Source organism: Mobula hypostoma, chromosome X2, assembly GCF_963921235.1.
Source record: "Mobula hypostoma chromosome X2, sMobHyp1.1, whole genome shotgun sequence".
Lineage (NCBI taxonomy): Eukaryota > Metazoa > Chordata > Chondrichthyes > Myliobatiformes > Myliobatidae > Mobula > Mobula hypostoma.
Window position 1 is genome coordinate 5,275,708 of NC_086129.1, and position 13,239 is coordinate 5,288,946.

General features: G+C 42.0%; 1 protein-coding gene across 2 annotated transcripts; it reads left to right on the forward strand.

Moving 5' to 3' along the window:
- Positions 1-3,041: 3,041 nt before the first annotated feature.
- Positions 3,042-11,783, forward strand: LOC134340975 (zinc finger protein 420-like). 2 transcript variants are annotated; one of them, XM_063038638.1, is made up of 2 exons: positions 3,042-3,057; positions 9,767-11,783. In XM_063038638.1, exon 2 carries the CDS (start codon positions 10,128-10,130, stop codon positions 11,667-11,669), a length of 1,542 nt encoding a protein of 513 aa, XP_062894708.1. In that variant the 5' UTR covers positions 3,042-3,057; positions 9,767-10,127; the 3' UTR covers positions 11,670-11,783. The 2 variants fall into 2 exon arrangements, with proteins under 2 accessions (XP_062894708.1, XP_062894707.1); XM_063038637.1 differs by lacking the exon at positions 3,042-3,057 and adding an exon at positions 3,238-3,991.
- Positions 11,784-13,239: the final 1,456 nt, after the last annotated feature.

Below are 13,239 nucleotides of genomic sequence, written 5' to 3' on the forward strand. Positions count from 1 at the left end.
AAGCTGGGTAATTCAACTACCGAATATGATGTATTTCTAAACAACATAATTACATGAGATGGAATTCCATCCATAACAACAGCAAATTCTTTTGGAGTCACCGGAATTTCACAGGTGGATAAAACTCAGTCTAACTCAATAAAGTACCACTTGAAGTAAATAACCATTTAACTAACAAAATATTATTATCAAACCAACCTTTATAAAACAAAGATTTATTCTTAGAAACTATGTTGTGCTTATTCCAGTTAAAATAACTATGAGGAGAAAAATTGTATTTGTAAATCAAAGACCAGGATTATCTCAGTTCATGAAACTGAGATAAACGGAGAGGAACTTTGTCTATTTTGTAATTACATAAAAGAAAAAAAAATCAATCCACCAACCTGGGAAAAGACAAAAGAAGGAATACAATTCCATATTGAAGTAGGATTATGTAAAATTTGTTTATTCCAATTAATTTAAAAAGTATTATTAAGACTCAAATTCAAGAAAATTTAGTCACCCGCCCTTGTCATAACTATTCATGTCAGCAACACGCTTAAAAGTTGCTGGTGAACGCAGCAGGCCAGGCAGCATCTATAAGAAGTGGTACAGTCGACGTTTTGGGCCAAGACCCTTCGTCAGGACTAACTGAAAGAAGAGCTAATAAGAGATTTGAAAGTGGGAGGGGGAGGGGGAGATCTTAAATGATAGGAGAAGACAGGAGGGGGAGGGATGGAGCCAAGAGCTGGACAGGTGATTGGCAAAGGGGAAATGAGAGGATCATGGGACGGGAGGCCTAGGGAAAAAGAAAAGGGGGAGGGGGGAAAAAGCCCAGAGGATGGGCAGGGGGTATAGTCAGAGGGACAGAGGGAGAAAAAGGAGAGAGAGAAAAAGAACGTGTGTATATAAATAAATAACGGATGGGGTACAAGGGGGAGGAGGGGCATTAGCGGAAGTTAGAGAAGTCGATGTTCATGCCATCAGGTTGGAGGCTACCCAGACGGAATATAAGGTGTTGTTCCTCCAACCTGAGTGTGGCTTCATCTTTACAGTAGATGAGGACGTGGATAGACATATCAGAATGGGAATGGGACGTGGAATTAAAATGTGTGGCCACTGGGAGATCCTGCTTTCTCTGGCGGACAGAGCGTAGGTGTTCAGCAAAGCGGTCTCCCAGTCTGCGTCGGGTCTCGCCAATATATAAAAGGCCACATCGGGAGCACCGGACGCAGTATATCACCCCAGCTGACTCACAGGTGAAGTGTCGCCTCACCTGGAAGGACTGTCTGGAGCCCTGAATGGTGGTGAGGGAGGAAGTGTAAGGGCATGTGTAGCACTTGTTCCGCTTACACGGATAAGTGCCAGGAGGGAGATCGGTGGGGAGGGATGGGGGGGACGAATGGACAAGGGAGTTGTGTAGGGAGCGATCCCTGCGGAAAGTGGGGGGGGGAGGAAAAGATGTGCTTAGTGGTGGATCCCGTTGGAGGTGGCGTAAGTTGCTGCCTGGATGATCAGCCATGATCATACTGAATAGCGGTGCAGGCTCGAAGGGCCGAATGGCCTACTCCTGCACCTATTTTCTATGTTTCTATGTTTCTGCAAAGTTTGTATGTTTCAAAGGACTGTGCCTCAGACAGCTGGGTTATTGCAATGCGCCTCTAAAGTCTGACAAAAGACTAGCGAGTGAATTTTCGATGGAGCAGAGTCAGAAACCAACGAGTTGCCCGCACCAGTCAGGGCTTTGGGGGTCCCAGACATCCTACCTCTCCCGGAAGTTCCGGGAGTCTCCAGCATATTAATAGCAGCTCCCTGACGGCCGCAAATGATATGCAATATCCCGGAAATGAGAGGGAGAACGAGAGCGGGAGCGGGAGCGGGAACGAGAACAAGAACGGGAGCGAGATCGAGATCGGGAGCAAGAGCGAGTATCGTGATTGGTCTCTCTTTGTGCTAAGCAGACCTATCAGTTTTCTCTGTGGGCGGGCTTTACAGTCGACCTCTCTCTCTCCATCAGTTCAGTTTCGTGTCCTGCACCGCCATGACAAAGTTTTTCAAAAAAAAAGAAAATATAAAACGCACTTCACCCCAGACTACACCAAAGTGTACCCCTGCCTAATAGGGGTCAAAAATAATGTTGCTCGCTGCACTGTTTGCAACAGTGACTTTTCTATTGCCCATGGTGGGTTAAATGATTGTAAAAGACATGTTGAGGTGAGTTTAACAGGTGTCATTTGTTCATTGGCATGGCTAACGTTATTTAAACCAGCTGGCCGGCTGCTAAGGAGCTACTCTATTGATGTCCTACGTGATGAGGCCAAACTCCCTGCAGGTGTGCTTAAAGTTGTGATGGAATTAAAAAAAAACGACTCCATGATAATATATAAGTACATACTGTATTTTCATGTCACATTTTCTGCATATACCCAGTTTACAGATTACAGATTGGTTTACGGATTAGACAAAATCACTAAACAAAGTATTACATAAGACAATACAATAAGGATACACCTTATGCTTTTATTTCTGTTAGGGAGCACAACATATCAGGGAGGCTAACCGCAGGGAAGACTGCGCAAGTATTTCACAGTTCTTTTCAGCAGAGTCACAGGACAAGGAAAGTTTGCAAAAGAATTAGAAAAGCTATTTGCATTACCATTGAAATTGCCAACAAAATACTCAACAAGGAATATATGTGTGTGTGTGTGTTTTTGTGTCTACATTTCCAGCAACTGCAGAATCTCTTGTGTTTTATATCGGCATTTCTAAGAGGGTTGTACTTTGGCTCTAGACAGGCGAAATGCCTGTTGATATCGAGTATATTATTTATAGAAGCTGCTTTCTGCGTTAAAACAGCTGCTGAGTTTTCTACACACAAATCACAGTGAGACACGGACACGGAATCGGTGCTTGCAGAAACCTAAAGGCACCGTGATTACCCCGAAAGCGGCGCCTTAGAAATAACCCCCTCACTGCAGCACCGATTAAATGCGCAGGCGCAGGCATCAGGGTTGTAACGTGACCGGTTTCACGCATGCGCGCAGTACACAAACGGCCTGGGACGACCGGCATCAGGTGAGAGCGGATCGCCGGGCGGGCGGGGGGTTTCGGCACCGACTGAGTCCGGGCACCGTGGCCCGCAGTCCCGGGACAGTCCCTCTCTCTCAGCCCCACGATCCGTACCCGGGCTCCGGGGAGCTTCCGGCTGCTGGGGGAATGGGAGCCGATGGTCCCGGCTATTATGCTGCGGTCCCGTCTCCCGGGTGGTAGCAGCTGCCACATCCTGTGGTTGGGGTGACTCCGCTCCCCAATGATCCTCCGGGTCCTTTTTACACAATAATGTAAATATCCTGGACAGTGGGAGGTTCACATCTACAGATGGGCTGGGCTGTCCGCACCACTCTCTGCAGAGTCCTGCGACTGAGGGAAGTACAGTTCCCATACCAGGCAGTGATGCAGACCCTCAGCATGCTCTCAAGTGTGCCCCTGTAAAAAGTTCTTGGGATTTGGGGAACCACACCAAACTTCTTCAACCATCTGAGGCGAAAGAGGAATTGTTGTGCCTTTTTCACCACACAGCACGTATGTACAGACCAGGTGAGATCCTCAGTGATCTTTATGCCGAGGAACTTAAAGCTGTTCACCCTGTCAACCCCAGATCCATTTATGTCAATAGGGGTTAGCCTGTCTCCATTCCTCCTGTAGTCCACAACCAGCTCCTGTGTTGTTGCAACATTGAGGGCGAGGTTGTTTTCTTGACACCAGACAGATGTTGTTCAGACCTCAGACAAAGTCAACAATCAAAAGGCTGAACATGGTGCAATGACTGTCCTAAGCTGTGTATATCACAATGCTAGAAGCATCGTCGGAAAGCCAGATGAGCCCAGGACTTGGAATTATGATATTGTAGCCATTACTGGGAGTTGGTTGCACCCAGCAGTCTGAGGGATTTAGAAGAACAAATTTGTAGAGAGATCGCAGACTATGCCAAGAAACAAAAGTTGAGATGGTAAGTGATTTTAAATTTCTATATATTGACTAGGACTTGCATACTGTAAAAGGACTAGGTGGGGTAGAGTTTGTCAGATGTGCCCTTAATCAGTATGTAGAATTTCTGACGTAGAAGTGTGCAGTAAGCTATTAGGAAATGATCCAGGGTTAGTGACAGAAATTAGTGTATGGGAACACTTTGTAGCTAGTGATCATAATGCCATGAGATTCCAAGTAAATATAGAAAAAGAGCAGTCTGGGCCACGGTTTGAGATTCTAAATTGGAGAAAGGTCAATTTTGTTGGTATCAGGAAATATCTGACAAGTGTGGATTGGGACAGGCTGTTTCTGGCAAAAGCGTACTTGGTAAGTGGGAGGCCTTCAGAAGTGAAATTTTGTGTGTGCAGAGTTTGTATGTACCTTCCAAAATAAAAGTTGAAAGCTAACTGGTGCAGGGAACCTTGGTTTTCGAGAGATATTGAGGCCCTGAATATGTTGTTCCTCTAAATGCCTCAGGCTGCTGGGTGCAACCAAGACTCATTAATGACTACAATATCATAATTCCACGCCCTGAGCTCATCTGACTTTCTGTTGGTTTTTAAAAGCTTCCCAGTATTTTTTGCTTTATGATTTGCCCTCTCTTTGGCTTTTATGTTGGCTTTGGCTTCTGTTTCTTTCTTTTTCAATTGGTTTCATAATAATAAACATAACATATTATTGATACAAAGTTATTGGGATCACATTGTTGTACTTAACATATTGAAATATACACCCAGTTGACACACGGGTATTAAACCTCCCAATTATACAGGATACAAATATAATATACAAAAAAATTTTTTTTTAATATATCGTGAAAAAGGAAAGAAGAATATACCCCCCCAAAAAAAAACTAACCTAAACAGTGTTAACCAACTGAACTAAAAAACAGACATGGGCTGTTGTGAAACATTAAAAAAAAGAACCATTAATGTCGTTGACTCCGCTCCTTTCAACATACATTAAAAAGAGATAGAACAGTATTGGAAAAGGTCAGATTACATCATATGGAAGTGTTGAATAAATAGCCTCTAAGTGTTTTCGAATTTAATAGAGGGATCATAAATAACACTTCTAATTTTTTCTAAGTTTAAACACAACATAGTTTGAGAGAACCAATGAAATGTGGTGGGAGGATTGATCTCTTTCCAATTCAGCAAAATGGATATTCCAGCCATCAATCATACAACCATCCGATGAGCTGAAGAGGTTAAATAACTTGATTCTGTCATTGGTAATCCAAAAATTGCAGTAATAGGGTGGGGTTGTAAATCAATACTCAAAACAGTTGAGATAATATCAAAGATACCTTTCCAGTATTTTTTTTAAAAGAGGACATGACCAAAACATATAAGTTAAAGAAGCTATCTCAGAGTGACGTCTATCACACACAGGATTTATATGAGAGTAATAATGAGCTCATTTATCCTTAGACATATGAGCCCCATGCACTACTTTAAACTGTATCAACACATGTTTAGCACATATAGAGGATGAATTAACTAATTGAAGAATTTTTTCCCCATTTTTCAATCAGTGAAGTCACCTTAAGTTCCCTCTCCTAATCAGTCTTAACTTTATTAGATACGTCTGGAAGTATTTTCATAATTATATTGTAAATAGTTGCTATTACACCTTTCTGAAAAGGATTTAAATCCATTTTTTTCCCCAAAATATTCATTGAATACAAATTCGGGAAGGTAGGAGAAACAGTATTTAAAAAGTTTCTAATCTGTAAATTTCTAAAAAAAAAAAATAGGATCCAGGCAAGTTGTATTTGTTAGATAATTGTTCGAAGGACATGAAACAATTATCCAAAAATAGATCACAAAATCGTACCAAACCTTTAGTTTTCCAAGCCAAATATACTTGGTCCATAATGGAGGGTTGGAAGAAAAAATTAGATCTAATAGGACTTGCTAGAATAAATTGATGCAACCCAAAAAATTTTTGAAATTGAAACCATATTCGTGAAGTATATTTTACTATTGGGTTATCCATTTATTTATACAATTTAGAAAGAGTACAGTAAAGGGAAGCGAAGTCCCTAAATTAGAACCCGATGAAAACCCTTGTAAAGAATTACATTCAAGATTTATCCAATGTGGACTTGAAGTTACATCCAAGTCCCATAACCAAATTTTAAATATCGAATATTATTGCCCAATAGTAAAATCTAAAATTCGGCAATGCCAAACCCCCCTCCTTTTTAGATTTCTGTAACTATCTTTTACCTAACCTAGGATTTTTATTCTGCTATATATATGAACAAATTTTGGAATCAACATTATCAAGAAAGGATTTTGGGATAAAAATTGGCACCACTTGAAATAGATATAAAAGTTTAGGTAAAATAATCATCTTAATAGCATTGATCCGACCGATCAATAATAGAGACATTGGTGACCATTTAGTAAACAAAAGTTTATTCCGATCAATTGAAGGTAAGAAATTAGCCTTAAATAGACCCTTATGCTTTTTTGTAATTTTGAGCCCTAAATATATAAAAAAATCAGTAACCAATTTAAATGGCAAACATCCATAAATTGGAACCTGGAAATAGTTTGCTCTTATTAAAGTTCAATTTATAACCAGAAAAATTCCTAAACTGAGCCAACAAAGATAAAATAGTGGGAATAGATTTCTCAGGATTAAATGTATAATAACAAATCATCTGCATATAATAACTCGTGTATTTCATTCCCACGGGTAATACCAAAAATGTTAGGTGAGACTCAGATAGCAATTGCTAAAGGTTCAAGGGCAATATCGAATAATAATGGACCAAGAGGACATCCCTGCCAAGTACCCCGAGATAAGTGAAAAAAGGGAGATCTTTGATTGTTAGTACAAATGGAAGCTACAGGGGTATGATATATCAATTTAATCCAAGATATAAATATCGGACTAAAATGAAATTTCTCAAGCACACTAAATAGATATGGCCATTCAACTCTGTCAAAAGCTTTCTGAGCATCTATTGAAATAACACATTCTGGAGTACTAAGTGAAGGAGTATAGACAATATTCATTAACCTCCTAATATTAAAAGATGAAGAACGGTTTTTAATCAATCCAGTTTGGTCCACAGAACTAATTTGAGGTAATACCTTCTCTAACCTAGTTGCTAATACTTCAGAAATTTTTTTATAATCTACATTCAGGAGAGATTTTGGTCAGTATGATGCACAGTCAGTAGGATCTTTATTCTTTTCAAGAATTAAAGAAATAGAAGCTCCATAAAATGATTGTGGTAATTTACCTAATCTGATTGCTTCTTTAAAAAACTCTAGACAACCAAGGAGAAAGAATAGATGAAAAAAAACTTTAAAAATTCCACTGTAAAAGCATCTGGACCAGGTGCTTTGCCAGAATTCATTGAAGAAATAACAGCTATTGTTTCTTCATCCGTAATAGGAGTTTCTAATGTTAAACATTCTTCGGGTGATAATTTCAGAAAATTCAATTTCCTTAAAAAGTCCTGCATAGTGTTGGGATGGTGAGGTAATTCAGAATGGTATAAGGAGGTATAAAATTCCTGAAAAGTTTTGTTTATCTCATCATGATTAACTGTCACGGTGTCATCATGTTTGTGAATCTTAATGATTCGACCTTTAACCGAAGCAGTTTTCAATTGATTAGCTAATAATTTACCCGATTTGTCACTATGTATATAAAACTCACTTCTAGTTTTCATTAATTGATTTTCAATCGGGGATGTTAACAATAAGCTGTGTTCCATTTGAAGTTTGACTCTGTTTATAAAGCTCCTTACTAGGAACAATGGAATATTCCTTATCAATTTCTTAAATTTTATCAACCAACAAAAGGGTTTCATTCTTAATACGTTTTTTCAAACCAACAGAATAAGAAATAACCTGTCCACGGATATATGCTTTAAAAGTGTCCCATATTGTCCCGTTGGAGATTTCTTCCGTAATATTAGTTGAAAAGAAGAGATCAATCTGTTCTTTCATAAACTTAACAAAATCCGGGTCTTGAAGCAAATTAGAATTAAATCGCCATTGTCTAATACCAGGAGAAGTATCCATTAACTTGCTGGGGCTTTGACTTCTTATTTCAGCCATGGTTGTGTCCTCCTGCCTTTAGAGTGCTTCACTGGTGTGTATCTACCATGCAGCTCCCGAACTGCTCCCAGAAACTCCAGCCTTTGTTGCTCCACCGTCATTCCTACCAGTTTCCCCTTCCAACCAAGTTTGGCCAGCTTCTCTGTCAAAGAAGCATGGAGAAGTTCAGTGCAGAAACAGGCCATTTGTCCCGTCTAGACAATGCTGAAAACAATTAAGCTGTCTAATGCAACGACCGGGACCACAGCCCTCCATACCCCAACCATCCAGGTACCAATCCAAACTTCCCTTAAATGGTGACATCGAGCTCACATGCACCATTTGTGCTGGAATCTCATTCCACACTCTCACAATCAATTCAGTGAAGAGGTTTTCCACGCAGTCCCGTTAAATTTTCAATAAATGGTGAAGCCACTTACCCATGACCTCTGGTTGTCGTCCTGCCCAACATCAGTGGAAAAAGCCTGCTTGCACTTACCCTATATCTACCCTCATAATCGTGTATCCTTCCAACAAATCCTCAAAACAATGTGTACAGTAGTTTCCTTGTTTATGCTTAGAGCTTTTTTTCGATCTATAAGATGATGAGGGGCATTAATTGTGTGGATAGCCAGACACTTTTCCCAGGGCTGAAATGGCTAACACGAAGGGCGTAGATTTAAGGTACTTGGAAATAGATACCGAGGGGATGTCAGGGATCAGTTTTTTACACAGAGAGTGGTGGGTGCGTGGAATGCACTGCCAGCGGCGGTGGTGGAGGCAGATACAATAGCGTCTTTTAACAGCCTCTCAGATAGGTACCTGGAGCTGAGAGAAATAGAGGGCGATGTGCTAGGGGAATTCCAGGCCATTTCTCGAGTAAGTTGCATGGTTGGCACAACATTGTCAGCTGAATGGCCTGGAGTATGCTGTAGATTCCTATGTTCTATGTTGAACAGCGAAATAACTTTGCCTATCCTACAATCCTCTGATAACTCCCCTGTCACTAAGTGTGATTTAATTATCTCTGCTAGGGCCCCGACGATTTCTGCACTTGCCTCCCGTTGGGTCCGAGGGAGCACCTTGTCATGCCCTGGAGATTTATCCACCCTAATCTGCCTCAGGATAGCAAACATCTCCTCTTCTTTAATCTGTACAGAGTCCACGATGTTAATGCTGCTTTTCCACACTCCCATAGACCTTGTGTCCATCTCCTGAGTAAATAGAGATGAAAACAATATTTAAGATCTTCCCATCTGCTCTGGTTCCACATCTGGATTGCCATTCTGGTCTTCCAGAGGACCAACTTTGTACCTTGGAATCCTTTTGCTCTTAATATATCTCCAGAATCTCTGAGGATTATTCTTCATCTTTTCTGCGAGGGCAACCTCATGCCTTCTTTTAGCCATCCTGATTTATTTCTTATTTGTTCTCTTACATTTCTTATACTCCACAGATTGGAGATGGCAGAAATGCCTTATTTTTTTTAGAGACAGGAAGAGCGTCAGAGAATTTGATGGTCATTCCAGATACCAGCATTGTGCCCGGTTGGAAGATGATTTCTCTCTCCAACTTGGGTTAAACTTCACTGTAACAGTGAGATGCCGGATCACACCTTGACAACTCAAGTGATCTCATCTGAAATGTTGTTCTTCACTTATTGATGGATTTTATATATCTTTTCTCAGGTTAAAAATGACAAGGAATTTATCTACGGGAATCTGGAACACAACAGGCCAGTTTTGCTGTCTCTGTACACGTCTATAAGAAGTGGAGGAAGGGATTCACTCCATCATCTGACTGACTGGCATGCCTGTCAGTTTACACAGGGGAGAGGCTGTTCACCTTTTCAGACTGTGGGGATTCAAGGTCATCTCATGAAGATACATGAGCAAGTTCACACTGGGACAAGGCCGTTCACCTTGTCCTGTGGGTGAGAAGGGATTCAGTCGGTCTTCCCACCTGTGGACACACCAGTCAGTTCACACTGGACAGAGGCTGGTCATCTGCTGAATTTGTGGGAAAGGATTCACTCGGTCATCTGACCTAATGGCTCACCAGCAGTTTCACACTGGGGAGCGGCCATTCACCTGCTCAGTCTGTGGGAAGGGATTCACTTGGTCATCTAAACTGAAGGTACATCAGCGAGTTCACACTGGGGAGAGGCCATTCACCTGCTCAGTCTGTGGGAAGGGATTCACTTTATCATCCCAACTGAAGGTACATCAGCGAGTTCACACTGGGGAGAGGCCGTTCACCTGCTCAGTCTGTGGGAAGGGATTCACTCAGTCATCTCAACTGAAGGTACATCAGCGAGTTCACACCGGGGAGAGGCCGTTCATCTGCTCAGTCTGTGGGAAGGGATTCACTCAGTCATCTCAACTGAAGGTACATCAGCGAGTTCACAGTGGGGAGAGGCCGTTCACCTGCTCAGTCTGTGGGAAGGGATTCACTTTGTCATCTCAGCTACTGAGACACCAGTCAATTCACACTGGAGAGAGGCCATTCACCTGCTCAGAGTGTGGGAAAGGATTCACTCAGTCATCCACTCTAATGGCACACTGGTCAGTTCACACTGGGGAGAGGCCGTTCACCTGCTCAGACTGTGGAAAAGGATTCATTAAGTCATCTCTACTGAAGGTACATCAGCGAGTTCACACTGGGGAGAGGCCATTCAACTGCTCGGACTGTGGGAAAGGATTCATTTCATCATCTCAGCTGAAAGTACATCAGCGAGTTCACACTGGGGAGAGGCCATTCACCTGCTCAGACTGTGGGAAGGGATTCATTTCGTCAGCTCAAGTTAAGGTCCATCAGCGAGTTCACACTGGGGAGAGACCGTTCACCTGCTCAGACTGTGGGAAGGGGTTTATTTTGTCATCCCAACTGAAGGCACATCAGAGAGTTCACACCGGGGAGAGGCCATTCACCTGCTCAGACTGTGGGAAGGGATTCACACGTTTAGCTCGTCTACTGACGCACCAGTCAGTTCACTCTGGGGAGAAGCCATTCACCTGCTCAGTCTGTGGGAAGGGATTCACTCAACCATCTCAACTGAAGGTTCATCAGCGAGTTCACACTGGAGAGCGGCCCTTCACCTGCTCAGTCTGTGGGAAGGGATTCACTTTGTCATCTCAGCTACTGAGACACCAGTCAGTTCACACTGGGGAGAGGCCGTTCACCTGCTCTGAGTGTGGGAAAGGATTCACTCAGTCGTCCACTCTAATGGCACACTGGTCAGTTCACACTGGGGAGAGGCCGTTCACCTGCTCAGACTGTGGGAAAGGATTCATTAAGTCATCTCTACTGAAGATACATCAGCGAGTTCACACAGGGGAGAGGCCATTCACCTGCTCAGTCTGTGGGAAGGGATTCATTAAGTCATCTCTACTGAAGGTACATCAGCGAGTTCACACTGGGGAGAGGCCATTCACCTGCTCAGAGTGTGGGAAAGGATTCACTCAGTCATCCCACCTACAAGCACACTGGTCAGTTCACAGTGGGGAGAGGCCGTTCACCTGCTTAGAGTGTGGGAAAGGATTCACTCTGTTATCTCAACTACAGAGACACCAGCGAGTTCACACTGGGTAGAGGCCGATCACCTGCTCAGAAGAGAGCAGGAAGAGATTCTCTCAGCCATATCAACCAAATGTGCATCATTGATTTCACACTGGGAAGAGGCCATTCACCTGCTGTGAATGTGGTGAAGGATTCATTCAGTTATCTATCCTTATGACACACTACCAGGTTCACACTGGGGAGAGGCCGTTCACCTGCTCTGAATATGGGAAGCGATTCGCTCAGTTGTCTAACCTTCTGTAACTCTCACTTCGGCTAGCAGCTTAATGTAGGGGCTGATAGCCCCCCAGCCCGGCCAAACGTAAGAAATCTCAATTAACAAACAGTACAGAATATGTGATTAAACGACTGAGCTTTAGAATTCGTACATTGACTATAGGGTTAGTGAAGTAAACGAAAAAAAAAGAAAAAGGGCCCACTCTCTTCATTCGCATTTTCTCATCTCTCCCCAGCAAAAGACCATGAAAATTTCTCTTCCAGACTCACACAGAAGAACAACATTTCTGTCATTGAATAGCCCTGCATTCCAAAACCCTGTTATCTCTAGTCATAACCTAAACATTGCTGCTACAGAGAATCCATTACCTCAGCAGTGAAACATTGCAGAGAGGCCATTACATTAGCAGTGAAACCTTACAGCATCTTACACTTGTGACACACTACCGGGTTCACACTGGGGAGAAAGTTTCAATAAGCTGCGTGCTGGATATTTATCCATCACCTTTGCTGAATGCAATTTCGACAGTGACTGTTGGTGCTGAACTCTGCAATTATTGCTGCTGCTCACCACACCCAGTTCTGTACCCTGGTCACTGGGCATGGGAGGAGTTTCTTCTGCTGCACATTCACGTTTAATGGGACTGGAGTTTAATATTCTGGATCTGAGACAAATAAATCAGTGTATTTTAAACTCTGTCTTCGTACTTAGTGAAGTTATTTCATTTTAAAATCTTTTTTATTGTTTATTATTGAGATCAACAAAAAATACATTAATCAAGTCAACATGCACAATGAGGAATTAAATTACCAAATAACTGATTAACAAAGCTAAACACTATATGAACAATAAAAAAAAGTGTTAAGAATATTTTTTTTTTGAAAAAAGAAAGAAGGAAATTAAGAACCCCTAACAACAGGAATTCTGCAGATGCTGGAAATTCAAGCAACATACATCAAAGTTGCTGGTGAACGCAGCAGGCCAAGCAGCATCTATAGGAAGAGGCGCAGTCGACGTTTCAGGCCAAGACCCTTCGTCAGGACTAATTAAGAACCCCTACTAACTAAAACAAAAAAAAACCCTTGCTAACAAAAAAATAAACAAAAAGAGAAAACAAACCATTGGGAGCACGACCCCGGAGCTGTACACCATACAAGCTTCCATAAAAGAAAAACATCAATCCGCCAACTCAAATCTATTGAAACAAGAATCAGAAGGAAACCATCTTAATTAACTCAAATCAGATGATAGTAACGGGCAAAAGAACCCCAACTTTTCTCAAAGTCAAATTGAGGATCAAAAGTTCTACTTCTGATTTTCTCCAAACTGAGACATAACATCACCTGAGAGAACCATTGTATTGTG

Excerpts from the sequence above, each read along its gene's own strand:
- LOC134340975 (XM_063038638.1), top strand. The coding sequence starts at position 10,128 with ATGGCTCACCAGCAGTTTCACACTGGGGAGCGGCCATTCACCTGCTCA.